Source organism: Parus major, chromosome 4 (genome assembly GCF_001522545.3).
Source record: "Parus major isolate Abel chromosome 4, Parus_major1.1, whole genome shotgun sequence".
In the NCBI taxonomy this organism is placed as follows: Eukaryota; Metazoa; Chordata; class Aves; order Passeriformes; family Paridae; genus Parus; species Parus major.
The window spans coordinates 25,844,578-25,860,761 of NC_031771.1; the positions used below are offsets into that span (position 1 = coordinate 25,844,578).

The 16,184-nt window shown below is 40.1% G+C and overlaps 1 protein-coding gene across 5 annotated transcripts in view; it reads right to left on the reverse strand.

Moving 5' to 3' along the window:
* GATB (glutamyl-tRNA amidotransferase subunit B) overlaps positions 1–16,184 on the reverse strand; it is a 56,918-nt gene that overhangs the window by 21,482 nt on the left and 19,252 nt on the right. For all 5 annotated transcript variants that reach the window (XR_001521029.3, XR_001521030.3, XR_001521027.3 and 2 more), the window contains exons 5-11: positions 15,361–15,483; positions 12,344–12,457; positions 11,190–11,274; positions 10,790–10,834; positions 8,725–8,914; positions 2,105–2,238; positions 1,655–1,733 (exon numbers count right to left, since the gene is read on the reverse strand). Coding sequence is in view for 1 of the 5 variants with exons in the window: in XM_015624745.3 (XP_015480231.2) it covers positions 1,655–1,733; positions 2,105–2,238; positions 8,725–8,914; positions 10,790–10,834; positions 11,190–11,274; positions 12,344–12,457; positions 15,361–15,483 (770 nt within the window). In the remaining 4 variants the exon portion in view is untranslated. The remainder of the gene's footprint in view (positions 1–1,654; positions 1,734–2,104; positions 2,239–8,724; positions 8,915–10,789; positions 10,835–11,189; positions 11,275–12,343; positions 12,458–15,360; positions 15,484–16,184) is intronic.

Sequence of the window (16,184 nt, forward strand, 5' to 3'; positions counted from 1 at the left end):
GAGCTGCAATTCATCTGCTGCTGTGTATATATAGCCCTTTCTGCCCTCGGGCCATCCAGCTCCTCTGCCTACTGCTGAGAATTGTTATAAACATTTGTTACTCTTCTGACATCCAGGCAACCAAAATACTTTTCTAAATGTGGCAAGGTCTCTGCAGTTTGATAGCATCATCACTCGGTGAGGGCAAACAGTACTGCGATTTCTGGGTCCAGTTTCAGATCACTGAGGACAATGTGCACGTTACAAGGAGTTAGTAATTAAACAACAAATGCATTTCTGAAATTCTTGACGCTTCACATCCTGTCAGAAGTGCCTGGCACACAAATATATCACAAAGCAGAAAATCCCATAGAAGAGCATTAGTACCCTGTCCCTACCTCCACAAGGAAGAGACTTCAGACTGGAGTTCTGAAGCTTCCCTTTCAAACGCAGACACCAAACTGATGGGTGTGCCACAGCCCTGCAGGCACAGAGCTGCTCTGCATTCCAGTGCTTTTCCTATTAATACTTTATCTCCTTTTTGAAGCTTTTACTTTCCCAATACAAAATTTCTAAATACACATGCCTGAAACCAGGCACTTAAATCCCTATTTATGATGCCTGTCTTATGCAGCTGGCTATCCACAGACACAGACCAAATTAATTAAGAACCACATGCATATCCAAAAAAAGAAAACAAACCAGAAAGTTCATTCACAGTTCATTAACAGTTTCACTGATAAACACTGAAACAGTCACCTAATGCACTTATCTACAGTATAATAATTAGTCTGAAAAGACAAATCATTCCATATAAATAAGCTTGCAGCAATTTAAGGTGAATGACTGATTATGGCCCATCACAAAAAAGCCTCTAAATTTTGTTTACAAACAAATCAGTACTGTTCCCATCATATCCAGTTCACAGTTTTAGATATAAATCATCAAGAGCTGATTTTTCAGGCTGTCCTAGGCAAGATGAAAAATAAACCCCAGCTTTACTTGCTTGAGAGCTTCATGACAGCACTTGCTCAAAGAAGCAAGGTTAAAAGAAAGGCCAGACCTCTCCCCGTTTTGAGTCAGGTACAACAATGCAGAACTCTTTTTGTGACTACACTTGGATGAATTCTATCCTTTCCCATGTGCTAATGCTTGGGAATGTAGACCTTACTGTCCCTAGGAATCTAGTAACCGATACTCTGATCTTAACTGCAAGCCATGGATTAGCTCCCACTGACCTTTCACGCAGGCCTGACTGGAATAGTGAAATTGAGATCTACTGTCTGCTCTGTTCAGAAGCAGGATTTATTTGAGTTAAGTTCACATTGTTTAAGTCTACTATTTGGCTTCAGCCCTCTTCTAAAAGTGAATATGCAGATATGTCTCTAAGATTATATACAAACGTAAGGCATTTGCATCTATTATAATGATATAGTATAGATACAGACGTTGTCCTTTATCAACACTTAATAATACATAATAACAAATAACCTCCCTTTAAAGCAACCATTGTACTGGTACACAATGATTATAAAATCACTACACACTTACTAATTACTACATTAGTAGTAGCTACATTATCTTACACATACTTACACATTTCTAAAATCACTATTGCTTACCTGAAGTAAGCAGACACAGATGCAGAGTACAGCAAAATCAAAAAGGTACTTACCCGCTTTGCTGCTGTAGAAGAAATTTCTTTTTTTTCTAGAAGGTTCAAGAGGTCAGCCAGGAGAGAAGAACTGACTGGGCTAAGGGAAAAGTGGGCAGAAGTTACCTCAGAGAATAAGGTGGTGTAATGTAGCTGTGCTACTGCTGCTTGCATAAAGATCACACAGTTCAGTGTGACAAGCTATTTTTCCTCATGTTCAGCACAAATGGCCTGACCATGCCTTGCCATCATCACACTCTAAAGACTGACTGCTAGTCTTAACTACATGATCCTCTTCTCTGCCACATATTTGTCTAACTCCATTCAGCAGGACAGAGCCAAGGCCTGTGCATGACTGCCTGGAGTAACAAACTTGACAGGTAGCAACTAAAGCAGCCCTGAGCAATGGAGTGACAGGGTGCCAATCATGACAAACTTTGTGTCACCCCTGTAGCAATGAAGAAGACTTACCTTTCCTTTACTGTAAGGGAATGTTGTTTCAAGTAACTAAGCAGGTCATTTAGAATCCAGCCAATCACCTTCTTTGGCTTCATCTGGGTCTGTTTTACCACACTTTCAAAGAATTCTGCTAGTCCATCTTCATTCTGTTTAAGAAAAGTTAAATGTATCAATTCTGAAGTGCAAACATGATCACAGAATCACAGAATCGTTAGGGTTGGAAGGGACCTCTGGAGATCATCCATTCCAACCCCTCTGCCAAGGCAGGGTCACCTGGAACAGGTGACATGGGTTACAGGTTACAATTAATTATACACTCACACTCAGCATATAAATGCTCAATCCTAAAGTAAACATCAGTTGTGAAAAGTCACGAGCCTTTGGAGCAATTTTATTAACATAACAGCAAACAATCTTACGCCTAGAGCAGGAACATACAGTTTATCTGTCAGCCTGCCTGTTTCAGTGGAACTTCCAACAAATGAGCGATCATTTTTCTCTTAATGCCTCCCTAAATTAGCATTTGGACAGAAGCTTTCTCATCTTTGCACGTGTATTATGCATAATGCTGTAAAATACAATGCTGCCAACTCACAACTGTCATGCTACCTTATACCAAGAAGAGCCTTTTCCTGAAATTGTCTGCAGCTACTTGCCTCTTGATCTTGAAATCACTTCTATTTATTTTGGATTGAATTAGTAAGTTTAGCTCGCATATACCCTTCAGTGATATAGAAAGGTCATATGTAAGAAGCAGAGTTTTATTTTTCCTTTTTTTTTCTATGGTAAACTTTTATACAGCACACTAAAAGCTCAGAAGATATGACAGTGGGAGATTCAATTTATAGCCTAAGTGAAATCTGAGATTGTTTTTAGAAGAACAGATACTGCACAGTCTGTTGAATGCTGTGGTGTTTGTCATCAAGGCATTGATGGACCTTTAAATGCAGCACAGAACTCATTAGGTTTACTGAAGGCTGAAGAGGTATGAAGTGACAGCTTCTACCTTTTAAAGGACGCATCGAAATCCAGCATGCCACTGAACTTCTGCAGTATGTGCCATAAACACACAGAAGGACAAGCCAGCTCACAGAAGTCAGGAGGTAACAGCTTAGAGATAGCCAAGGAGCTATTCTAAGTATACAGTCATCACAGCAAAAACATTTCTCAAGCAGATACCGCCTGCAGCCAGATCTCTGAACAGTTATGAACAAAAAGAGAGCAGGGTAACTAAAAAACAAAGCCTGAGTTCTCCACTCAGATCCCATCAAAACAGTCTCATTTGTCCTTTTTTTAAAAGCCATTTTCTGCCATAGCCATACAGAATTTTAGACTTTCCTTCTCTGCAGTTTCATAGCACAAACTTCCAAAAGCTCCGGATACCACATTTTTCATTGATAATGATGTATGGCTTTTGAGAAGACTGCAAACTACTGATCTCTGTTCTGTGAAACAGAACAAAATGTACCTAGATTAATGTCTGTGCTGTAAAACTGGTGTGACAAAAATCAGACCCATTCCCTTTACCTTGGGACCATGACCAAAGAAACCAAGTTCTCAGCCTGGGAAACCACTTTTGTGAACCAAGGTAAACCTTTTAACTTCCACTAGTTATCTATCTAATACACATAGACATCATTCTCTTCTTCTCCAGTGTTCTATTTTAACTAGCAGTTACTCTCTAATCAAATTATGCAAAACGAAGGCTAAATAGACTAAAGGAACAAATTCGACTTAAAAAAAAAAAGTAAAGGAATGACATGATTACCAAAGCACAGTAAACTTGATTAAAAACTGTGTGTGTTAAGCAGAATTCCTGGAATGATGTATTGCCAAGTACTGTACTCTTTCTAATTCACCTCAGGATTCAATAGCACAAACAAACACTCATTATTTAAATGGTGGGTTCCTTTACACAGCAACGATTGTCCAATCTAGGTAGGAAAAAGTGAGCATCTCTGAATGCTGGTTTCTCTACACATGCTGCAGAAGGTTTTACAAACATTCCAGGCAGAGTAGGTCTAGCTACAACATTATGCACAGGCAAATAATATCTGCAGATGCCACATGTCTGAATGCAGCTACACAGCTCAGACGCAGCACATCCAGCACTTCCATCATGTACAGGCTACAGAGCATATCCCTAGCAGTGGGTACATCCAGATTTCCGGATACTTACAGCCTGGCTGGAGTTACAGCTCTGATCCTGCTGCCAGACCTTTGAAAAATCAAGGACAAACATACGCAGCCTTCGCATTTTAATCAGATGATTTCCAGGCAGCAAGTGCAGAACAGCCCAGGAAAACTCAGGGAGACAGACTTACATATGCTACCAAGTCTCTGAACCCCATACTCACTACTTGTGCACACATAACCAGACACATTCCCCAAAATTCCTTTGTACTTCGTTTTGGGTTTTTAAAAGTGACTGTCATTTTCTGTAGCCAAAGAGAAGGAAAACCCAGTAATGCTAGACTGAAATGAATAAGGCAGTGTGTCAAAACATCAGAATGACTGACAGAAATTAAACATTTTCCTTATTTTCTTGTCATATTAAAAAAAAATGTAGGCATAACTTGATTAGTTTCAATTTCTAGATACTGCACTACTTGACTTTAATTAGGTTTACATTTTGGTAAACTCTTTTCCTGCCAAATTCACTCCAACTACCAACACACTCACAGACCTGTCCCTTGCGGCAAATCTGAGCTGAAAACCACTCCATGCTCCAACATGTTGGATTTACAGGAATGCTGACTGCCTGTTCTCGCTTCATTCTGAATACTCTACTCTAAACTTCATTGAAACAAAACCAGAAACCTGGAATAGTAGCATCATGTTTGTGATCCAGGCCACACCATGCTCCCCTTACACACCAAATATGCTGTAATTTATTCATGCAAGTCTCACTGGCATGAAACCTGACATACCAATATTTCAATCAGATGCAAATTTCTTTCTTAAACATGGTTTAAAATGATCATTTCATAGCACTGAGATATAAAAAACCCCAGTGGTGTACTGATTTCAGGTACCTTTTAAACAAGTTTAAAACAATACTTTATTTTACAGAATACCATGGGTACAATCTTTAGGGACATTGGGAATGTAATGCAAACTTATTTTTTAAAAGATCTGAAATGTTTCCCAAAGAACTAAGGAAGAAAACTGCTTCAATGTTCACAAATAAAATGTCATTTGCTGCTTTGTTATTCCTGTTTTTACCATCACAACTCCTACAATAACCAACTGTGAGGTAATAAGTGCTGCAAAAATGTACAAAACTGTCAGGGGAAAAAAACCTCAGAACATCCAGTAGACAAGAAGATCAGTCAAAGAAAGTCCAAACTTTTTCCTAAAGCTTCTTGTAAAATTATTTTAATTCTAAAAATAAGCAGAAGTTCACCTGCACACTAACATGTATGACAATGGCATGGCATAAAACAAAATGTTAAAACCAACTTCTCCAGCAACCCACTTTTACTGTTGGCAGGAGTTGCCAATGTGATTGTTCTACTAGGGCAATCAGCCCAAGTGGAACAGCCACTTTTATCTCAGTAAGCAGAGGAACAGTAGATGCATGGGAAGACTCAGAATTCACATGACAAAGGAAGTGATCAGACTGGTTTTTTCTCATGCTGTACTGTGACAATCAATGTATTTTCTGGTTGAACCTCCCTGGGTGTCAGCATGCATTTTGAAAATGAACTGTTGCATTAACACATTAATGTCTATGCCAATATATCTTATTTTTTTACTCAACAGATAGCAAAATGAAAATACTGTAGTACCATAACTGGCAAAGTTGTCAGAGATCCTTCTTGACTGATATATTTGCCAGCTTACCAGTTTACAGAGCAAAGTAGAAATTACATAAAGAAATTGAGTACTCAAATACCACGGAGTCTACAAGGCTCAAAGAATTATATTCCTATGAGAAGAGTAGTTCTGCATGAAGAAAAATCAGAAGCATCATTTATTTCTGCAATTTATATAAAACTGCCAAAAATGAAGCCGTTTACACTTAAGGCATTTTGGATACCAAGATATTAATAGAGTACTTCTTCCCTTTCAGTACATCCTGTAATGAGGCAAAGGAGGAATCTCAGTTTCTCAACACCACAGTATGCACAAGCAGCTCCTGTGTATGAGGACAAAGCTCTGGAAGCAAGCTCAGGAGGTACCCTGCATACTGGAGTATGTATGCTTGGTTGTAACTTCGGCACAAAATGCTTTCTCTATCAAGTTGGTGCAGAACAGACTTTGCATTTTAGAGCCATTCCGCTACAACTGCCATTTATTTAACGAGCACTCCTGGGCACTCTAACCTGAAAGAATGCTCATTAGATGTGTGCATCTGGCCCTATCAGCAATCCTGTGCAGCCTCTGATGCAAGCTGAACGCAGCCACGGACACGGCGCTTCCCCATGAATTAAGGTTAACGGGTGTCCCAGTGCACAGGCAAGCAGCTCTGGTGGAGAGTGTGCAGGCTGACATTCTAATGCACAGTAAAAGGAGACCCGCAACGAAGAGCGTGCTTGCTTCATGCATTCAAATGGATGCATTAGCTTATTACAAGCTGAATCCCAAATTTCAGCTTGGAGCTCATTAATTGCTTACACATCGCAAAAAGGAAAATAAGGAAAAGGGGAAAAGCAAAGGCAATAAAAGATTTGAGAGAACAGCTGAAAGAAAGGTCAGATGAGGCAAATATATAGGGCTAGTTGGCACAGATGACAGAAGTCACCTGTACCAGCAACTTGATACACACTAAAGGTGGGCTGATGCCAAGTGAAAGGAGTGGATGCCCTGGGTGTGGCTGACACAGAGTTTATGTTCTAAAGACGGTGCTGTGGTTTGGATTTGTGACCACAGCAATGCCAACAACACACAGGTGTTTTGGCTGATGCTGAGCAGCACTTTTCTTTCTCCACTCTGTGCCCCAGAGCAAACAGGCCAAGGATGAGCACAAAACCAGGTGTGGACACAGTCTAACAGCCAACCCAAACTGGTTATATTCCATGCCCTGCTCAACAAGGAAAACCAAGACAAGGGCATTTTGGAGGATGTAGTCAGTGTCACTGGCTGCAGACTGGCAGCACATCAGTCTACTTGTAGCAGTGATGAGTGATTGTATTTGCATCATTTTTAGGTTTTCCCCTACTCTGTTCCTTCACTTAAGTGTTTCTCTCAAACCACCAGCCTTACTTTTGCTTTTCCTAATCTCCTCCCTGTACTACTGGCTTGGAAAATGAGCAAGCAGCTGTAGTATTTAGCAGCTGGCAGGACCAATGTACTACAGAGAAGAACTAGAAAAATTCAGAAAAAAAGGATGCAGGACCTATCTACCCTTTCTACTATTATTTTTATTTTAATATGTTAGAAATATGTGAACAAATGAATGCATGAACAGGAATACTGGCTGTAAAAGCGTACTTTGCAGCTTATACAATGAAATAGAAAGGTAAGAACTGCTGACACCTCTCAATACTATGACTGCAGTCTTGTGACTTTGATGAGAATTATGACTCACCTGCCCCCCAAACAGTCTGCAACTCACTAAAATGGCACAGCAGCATAAAAGCAGTTTTCCTAACAGCTTTCCCCAGAACACAGAATCATTTTCTTCCTGTAGAATCAGCCTCTGAACAAGTGTATTAAATTACAGACATACAAAGAAGGGATATGAGATAGTTATCTGCACTGCTTTCCCTTAATTTATAGTCAAAGGAAAGGATCTCCTCCAGAGGACAATTTAAAGTACTTACAGTTCTGCTCTGAATTTCACTCTGAAAAAGTCCTTTTCCTTCTGTCTCCACTAATGACAGTGGTAACCAAAGCAGGACATTCTCCTAGCTTCACTGGGTATGTGAAATGTCTAATCTGAGTATAATAAGTCCCTCCCCATATTTACCACTGGCAAAGAGAGATGACATATTGCATTTAAGAAGCTCATAGTCCTCTAGAACAATTTTGGAAGTTATGAAATTTTGCTGTCACTTCCCTATTTATAAGCGTATTTGCCACATCATTTCCCTTCTCATCCCCTCTTCTGACGGGATAGTTTACCCCATCCCTGGCAAACTGCACTATGAGGTCCAAGATGACACTGTACAACCATTTGGTATATTTCCCTAAAAATAAACCTGGGGGGAAGAAGGGGGAGTGTTTCCAATAATGTGGAAGGTAGGTCAAGGAGCACATGAAGCAGAAAGATTTAGACTTTGGATTTTGATTCATATTCATTAAATACAGTCAATGTGTCCAGCCCTGCAGCAGGCCCAGAGCTGAAGAGCAGACACTTGCACACAAGGGTCTGCATCCACAAGCTGTACATTTGTTGCAGTCAGTCAGGGGTGCATCAATGTCTAGACAGACAAGATCAATATTAAGTACCAGTTATTTGACTGCACTTTGCGTGAGAAACACTTCCTGGCACACTGTGTCTGGTTCATTTTTTCCACCATTTTATGTGTATGGCTCCATGGTACGAAGTATGAATTGGACACACTTCCAAGTTAGAATATTTATAAGGACTGACAGCTGGTTAATATGACATTTGTAAATCTTTTCAAGAACTGTGCAACTTTGAAGTTTCTAGGCTTATTTTAGCATTTGATCAATAGACCTACCAATAAGGTGAAGCTGTGTTCAGGAAGAATCCCATACTGTTCAACAAGCTTTTCTCTCTTCACACTGGGGAGGTCAGGCAGTCTCTCATGAATCCAATCAATATTTATCACTTGCTGATGGTTCATATTAGCTGGCAAAGATTTTGCATCGTACAGAATCAATGGGGGAAGGTTTGGCTCTGGCATGAACCTAGTAAAAAATGAAGAGAAACTCTTTTATAATTATTTTCACTCAGAAGCTAAACAAGGAATGAAATTTATATCACAAGTTTATACTTCCCTGAAAGTTCCGTCACCCTTTCAACTAAACATAATATTAAAAATTAATGACTTGCTATATCACTGGTAAGTAGTAAGAGATCAGGCCCCAAACTGTTGCAAAGCCTCTATTTTTTTTCTTCAGGAATTTTCCACCAATTGTTAAAGAGTTCATAATACAAAAGGGGTAATTCAAACAATTCTGCACCAAAAATAATAGCAAGTCCCAATAGCACCAGTAAAAGATACTGAAACAGCCCACTCTTTTTGACATCAAGCATGAATTACAGATCTGGACAAAAATGGGAGTGGGCTGGCAGGGAAGAACTTGGATTGACAGCCAACTGCCAGGAGTGATCTGGGCAGGTTGTAACCTTTTCCAGCCAAACTTAAAAAATCTTGATGAAATCTCATGCTGGGCTAAAAGCAAAGTTACTGTGCTCAGCAGGGTGCTATCACAGAACAAAAGGCTCTCTTAAAGAGAAGGCCAATTCAAATGACTCAAATAACTGCGATTGAAGCAGAAACTTCACTCCTACATGATCAAACGAGGGGTTCAAAACCACCAGAATAAAGGGCATTAGGCTATAATGATTTCTATTTAAAATCTACCTAAACACAGATTTTAAGATTAATGCATAATGTGCAGCACTAAGTTACAAAAAAAACCCTAAAAACCAGTTTACAGTTCAATACTGTTCATAATCATAGCACCAGTAATAATCTTTACAGTCTTTTTTTGAAATATCTTAGACTCATCAGTTTTGTCTAGGTTTTAATTAAACTTCTTCTGCATTTTTTCAAGGTAGTCTTTTCAAATAAGCGTCATGCCCACCCCTACCATAACAAGGAATTCACAAAATGATCACTGCTGCATTTCTACAAAAACAATCTAAAAAGCAGATTTGAATTCAAAGTTTGTGGGATGTTTTCAAAATTGTGGCTCTGCTGTAGCAAATGGTAGAAAAGAAGATCTAACAGGAGCACAGAGCTGACCAAGCTAAGTGGCTCTGAATGTTGTCCTGCAGAACTACAAGTCTCCTGCTGGAAAGTGAATTCTGGAGTACCGGGAAGCTCTCTCTGGGACGCAAAGCTCGGAACTACTGGGAGGATTGGCACTATGATGGCCCTAAGCAGCTGTGCTGCTGCCTTGCAGTATTCCCTCAGAACTCATTCCCAGCAGCACTTCTTCCCAACAAGGCTCATGCCTTGTCCCCTCAGCCCTACAGCTAAATCCTTCCTGAGTGACTTTATGGTTCAGTGACTGTCTTCTTACACTTAGGGAAGGCAAAGTACTTAGCAAGGTTACACCTTCACTAGGTCTGCCCATGAAATGCTGGCACCTTTCAATAGCAGCTAGGATTTTCAAACAGCATTTGTGATCTGTGATCACAGAATCTCAGCATGAAGAAACAGGGCCTGGTAGCTGAAAACCATTTCCCTCTGTATTTACTTAAAGTAGGCGCAATGCTGAACTCAGAATATTCTGATGTTTTATGTCAGGCATTCTTAAGAATACACTTATACTGGCCACACAGTAAACCTTCAACTTTCCCACTTTGAGCTGAAATACTCACAGCCTAGGTGTGAAAGGTCCAAGGGTTTCACCAGAAATGAGACACAAATCCAGATCTCAACTGTGCAGATGAGCACTGATTTTGATAGGTCTCTGCCCCTTCTAGTAGAAGGTAAACTTCCAACACAGACTCACTGTTCTGACTAACTTTACATCCTTATTACATTGGATACACTTCAGAAATTTAATAAATTCTGTTTGTGAAAAGTTAAGTCTATTTAAAAAACGTACCGGTAATCCTGTTTTCCTTCTTTGTCTCTCATTGGTACCGTGCACCTAAAATAAAAACAAAACAAGATGTGGTAAGACACCACAGAATCAGTTTTATGGCAAAACCACAACCCAGAACCTCTGCCTCATGAAGGTTAGGAGAGCCTCTTAAAACCACTTCAAAGAATAAGTCCATGTAAGAGGGCAGTCATTTTCACAGACACTGCTTGATGCAGCACACAATCTGTTGTGAAAAAGCCTCAGCCATCAATTACTCCCTATGAGAAGACTTTACTTGTGAACATTAGCTTTAGAAGACACAAGTTGAGCAACATTGTATTACAGTTCCTGATCATGTCACTATGTATATGTGGGCACTCTAAAACAGCTATTCCTACGTTCCTCCGAAATAAAAACTCACCCAAGCTTGGAATCAAAGGCTCTTGTTTCATTCAAAATTGTCCCTCCATTTTCAAGTTCTTCAATTTGCCTCTGTATTTCATAGTCTAACAGTAATAAAAGAAAAAAGAGTAAGCTTGTTAGACTACACTATTAGCTTTACTGCACTCCACTATTTCATTTTTCACTGCCATGCCATAATGGAAGACTTTGTTGTTTTAACCTTAATGAAATCAACAGCAGTAGTTATAGGCAGAATTATCAGTCACTGTCTCTCTCCAGCACGGTTTCTTTCTTTGTGTCTTTTCCTCATCTGCTTTCTTTTCCTTTAAGTGAAAACCATTTTCTCCCAGGCACTGCAGTCAAGCCATACATTCCTGGTGACCTTGTAGTCATCCAGTTCAGTTTTCTTTTGGAGTTGTAACAATCAGCATTTTTTTTCCTCATACCCAAGCTGCATCTGAACTTCACACACATCACACACCATGCTCAGTGGAAAGCAATCATCTCCACTGGAGGACACAAAACCACTGCTACCATATTTTAGTACATGCTAGGCACTTAACCACCTGCTTCGTCCTTCTTGTAGGCAGAGGCTTTACTGCAAAAAACCTGCAAACTAACATACCCGCTCTTTCCAGAGCTTTTCACACTAAGATTTATTCTGTCAGAGAGCAACACAAGTGGGGCTGCTCCATAAAGAGGGATAAGCCAGGAGTGAAGGGTGACCAAAACCCAGGCCATGCCCTGATGTTCTGGTGCAGTCCCACTAGTCTGAGTGGGCAGAGGCAGGTGTTACTAAGAGTCCTCTGACAGTACCAGTTGAGGTGAGGGGCAGAGCTGAGTCCAGAGTCCATTCAGGGAGCTCAGGGAGAAGCAGAAGAAGATAAGTCCTGAGACAGGACTGGGAACAAGGCTACAGAACAGGTTCTAGGTCCTTCAGGAGACAGGACTAAAAATGGCACACCTGTGACACAGCCACTCAGGCAAGGTCTGAAGGTCCCAGCCTGAGCCTAAATGGGACTCCTGTACCCACAGGCAAGGCACATGGAGGAGACACTCGGGTGAAGATGATCAGGCCATTTAAGGCCAATTACTGCACTCAGGAGCCTGCCATCTTTCAGCTCAGACCACATAAAATACCTACAATGCTCTTGTAATGAAGCAACCGTTTACCTACTGCTTTTGCCAGAAATCGTATGCTATTGATATTCTTCACTTCAGTCCTCACTCCGTAAGGCTCTCCAGGGTGATGCACAGAAACATTGGCATCCACTCTCAGCTGACCCTCTGTAAAAGGAAATTTTATTAACAGGATAGCCTGCCCAGTACACTAGAGTTAAAAACCATGTCATGCATTAATAAACTGCATGTTATGTGCAGAGCCTTAATAGTAGACTTCTCTACGTTCAGAAAGGAGTAACAACCATTTCATCATAGCTTTCTGTTTGTGATTCCATCTCAAGGCATTGCCTTGAATCATTCAAAATACTTTTAAATCATTGCTCATAATTCCTCTCAGAAAACTGCGTGGTGCAGTGCAGCAGAGATCCTCTAAGCCATACAGTGAAAAGAGCTTCTGATTCACAGCTCTTTAATAAAGGGCAGAATTAGACAAGCAAAGTGGTGGATTGTGAGCTTCCATTCCTCTTAAAGCAGCACAAAAATACCTTTTGGAATTACAATTTGATGGATATATGCTACCCTAGCATGGAACACAAGAACTTAAGGGTATGTTGAACAGATTTACTAAGGTGTTCTTGGAAATTTACAGCTCAAGGACAAAATGTGAGAAGCAGTGGATTTTTTTGGTAATTTTCTTCCTCTCCTTCAAGAAATTGCAATCTTACCCTCCGAAATGTGCCTGGCTGCCAAAAACTGTACAAAGTTTTATATAAAAGCATAATGCACTCTCAGTCCAAAATGGACTAATGTCCTTAAAAATTTTTAATTACTCAACCACAAGGAAATCATAATTGTATCTTTCTAAGTATTGTCCGTCTAAAGACATCTCTTCCAATAAGAAAAGGCTTGCCACAGTTATCAGCTGCTGGGAATACACAAAGAGGAGAGGTTGTATTACATCCTGGAATGTTAAGAAACATTATTTTCCCCATATTACACAGTGAACATCTGTAGCCTTTCCCTGTATTTTTTTAAAATTCATTTTTTATTTCAGATACAGATAAAAAACAAATGCCTACTGATTGCATACATTATAATATTATAGAATTATAAATGAGAGTGCAAAATGGCTCAGAGTTAAAACTGAAGATGCTAGGGCTTCAGAACCCATTCCGGTCAATGGATTTGAATTGACCGGCAAGGCCTTGGTACAATTTGTAAAAGCAGGCTGGATGACAGCACACTAATTTCCTCTGTCTTCATAGAGCCTTGCCAGACATGCAAATGAGACAAAGATGCTGGAATGACCCAGTATCCCTTTCAAGGGAAGTGTTTTGCATGTGCACCCTCTTTGGGGTGAAACTTGTACTTGTTCCAAATGAGGAATAGTCTTGTCCTGCCCTTGCTTCATTTGAGACATGACCTGTTTCTACTTGGATGTAGGTGTCACAGTGACCAGACAATGAATTTAATCAGGCATAAGCAAAAGACCCAGGCTGCAAAAGTTCCTAAAAGAAACAAAAAACCCAAGCCAAACAAAACAAAACAAAAAAACCCAAAACCAACCAACCAAAAAAAAAAATAAACAAGAAAGGGCTTTTTTTTCTTTGAACCCAGCTTACTCTTCTTTCACTTTACAATAAAAGCATCTTTTCATGTATTTGTTGTTAATGAAATAACACCTGACAAAACTGGGCACAAGTCTTCAGTGTACATGCAAAAGCCCCAAAAACTTTCACTTAGGAAAAAAAAAAAAATCAAAATACTTTCATAGCTAACTATCCTGGAAGAAAAATATTTCCAATACTGGGATTCTCATATAAAGTCAGAAATGTCCCTGCGATAAAAGATACCACAATGTAATTCCAATGGCAATCTTAGGCCCAAATTCAGTAGTGAAAAATGATTGTAGAGAGGTATGCCCATGAAGGCTCTTGAAGAAGCATCCAAACTGGCTGCTTAATATTGACAAGTGTGCCTTATTTGACATGGGGGACACTTGTATGAGAAAAGATTCAGAGAAACAGATAATGTCTAGCTATTATTATTTCCCGCTACATTAAATTAAAGCTGCATCAGTAGCCAACATTTATTGGATCCCATTTATTGTGTGATGCATGGAGCACTCTGACTCAGTTTTCCAGGAGACATCCACTTGTATAATGGACTGAATTTGTTGCCAGACACTGAGGCCAACTGTCACAGGCAAAAATATATCTTACACTGTGAACATTAATAAGCAGCTGATAATTGTGGATATGTATGGATGGAATGAACACCTGAAACCACTTTTAAATTCTTAAGCAGATGTCTGCTATATGCTACCTGTAACCACGGGCTGGCTGCAAATTTTGGTAACATTAAGACTGAGGAAAAAGGGCATGATCTGAATCTTAAAATTAATGAGACACAATCCCCAGTTAGGAGGCTGAATGTAGTCTATGCTTCTGCACACCACCTAGTGTGAAAATCAGGGCCTTAAAATTACAGAAAGAGCTGGTGCCAGAAGCAATGCTTCCTGCAAGAGGAAGTGGTCTCAGAAAGATAGGTAATCTTGGCTAAAATCAACCCCAGCACCCATTTCTGTACATGCTGTTGTTTACTCTGTCTCATCCATGACACCAGCACAAGTTTACTGCCTACATCAATTTTATGACTGAGTCCTGATATTTAGAAGATGATCCATGCTCCCACTACTTTGTCCCTTTGATACTCTACAATTAATCCTTGCTACAGATCTTCTGTGCTGCAGTGCTGTAGCAAGCAAGATGGAAAGAGAGGAGGAGAAGCACCACAAGAACCCTGGGGACATTTCTTCCTGCCTAGCTTTATCCTGTAAAATTATTGTGTGAGGAAATATAACATCTAGCACAGCTAAGTTCTGCAGACAAAGGCAGGCCTATAAGCATGGCAGGCATCAGGACAGACTCTGAGGATTGTAAAAACAACAGCTAGAAAGGGCTATGCATTATAAGCAACCACAGAGCAAAATAACCAGAAGCTGTAAAACTCCTGCAAATGCAGAGAATTACTGGTGACAAGGGAACATGCCTCTCTCCCCTCAGTACCTGCCATGACTGCTTGGCTGCTCCCAAGTGTTTGCAGAATGAGCTGAAGCTCTCTGACTGCTGCAGCTGCTTCTTCCCCACAGCACATATCAGGCTCCATGACAACCTCCATGAGACCGACTCCTATGAAGGAAAGAGACAGGATTCAAAAATAGCTTTTGATCTTGGCACATGAGAGTGCAACTGGCTAACACATGAAAGAGCTTGGGCTTCTTAAAAAAAACCCAAAAAAACATAAACCCCCATGTATTATTTAGTAACTGTCACAAAGGGCCTAGCTGCTATAAAAAATTTTCGTGTATTTTTTTAAAGTAACGAACTGCACACAACCCTCCACCCTTTGAGGACATGCAGATCAGAAGGACCCATTCCTTTTCTGCCTTTCTCTAGAAGGACTTTCATTTAAAGCCAGTGGGGTTCCAGATGCAAATTTACTTTATCTTAAACTAATTTTGGAGCAGGCAGAACTGTCAACAGATGTGGTCTAGTTTTTAGCTTCAGGACATAGCTTTCAAGGAATCTGAGCAGCCACAGCCCTCAGCCTCGATAGACACCAGAGTACTTCATCCCAATCAGCCTAGGCCAGCCATGCTGTATACTCCTTGTACTGACTGACACAGTTTTGAGCAAACTGAAGCCAAGAGATTTCTAACATGCTACTGCCAATTGCCAACAACCAACAGCAAATGGGAAAGGTTTACTGACCATTAAAAAAACCAAGTATTCATCTGTTTCAAGTGTAACAGTAATTTTCATAAATGATTTTTTCAAGGAGAGAGCCATAAAGCTGTTTTTATTTTTTGCCTGTTTCCTGTCATCTATTT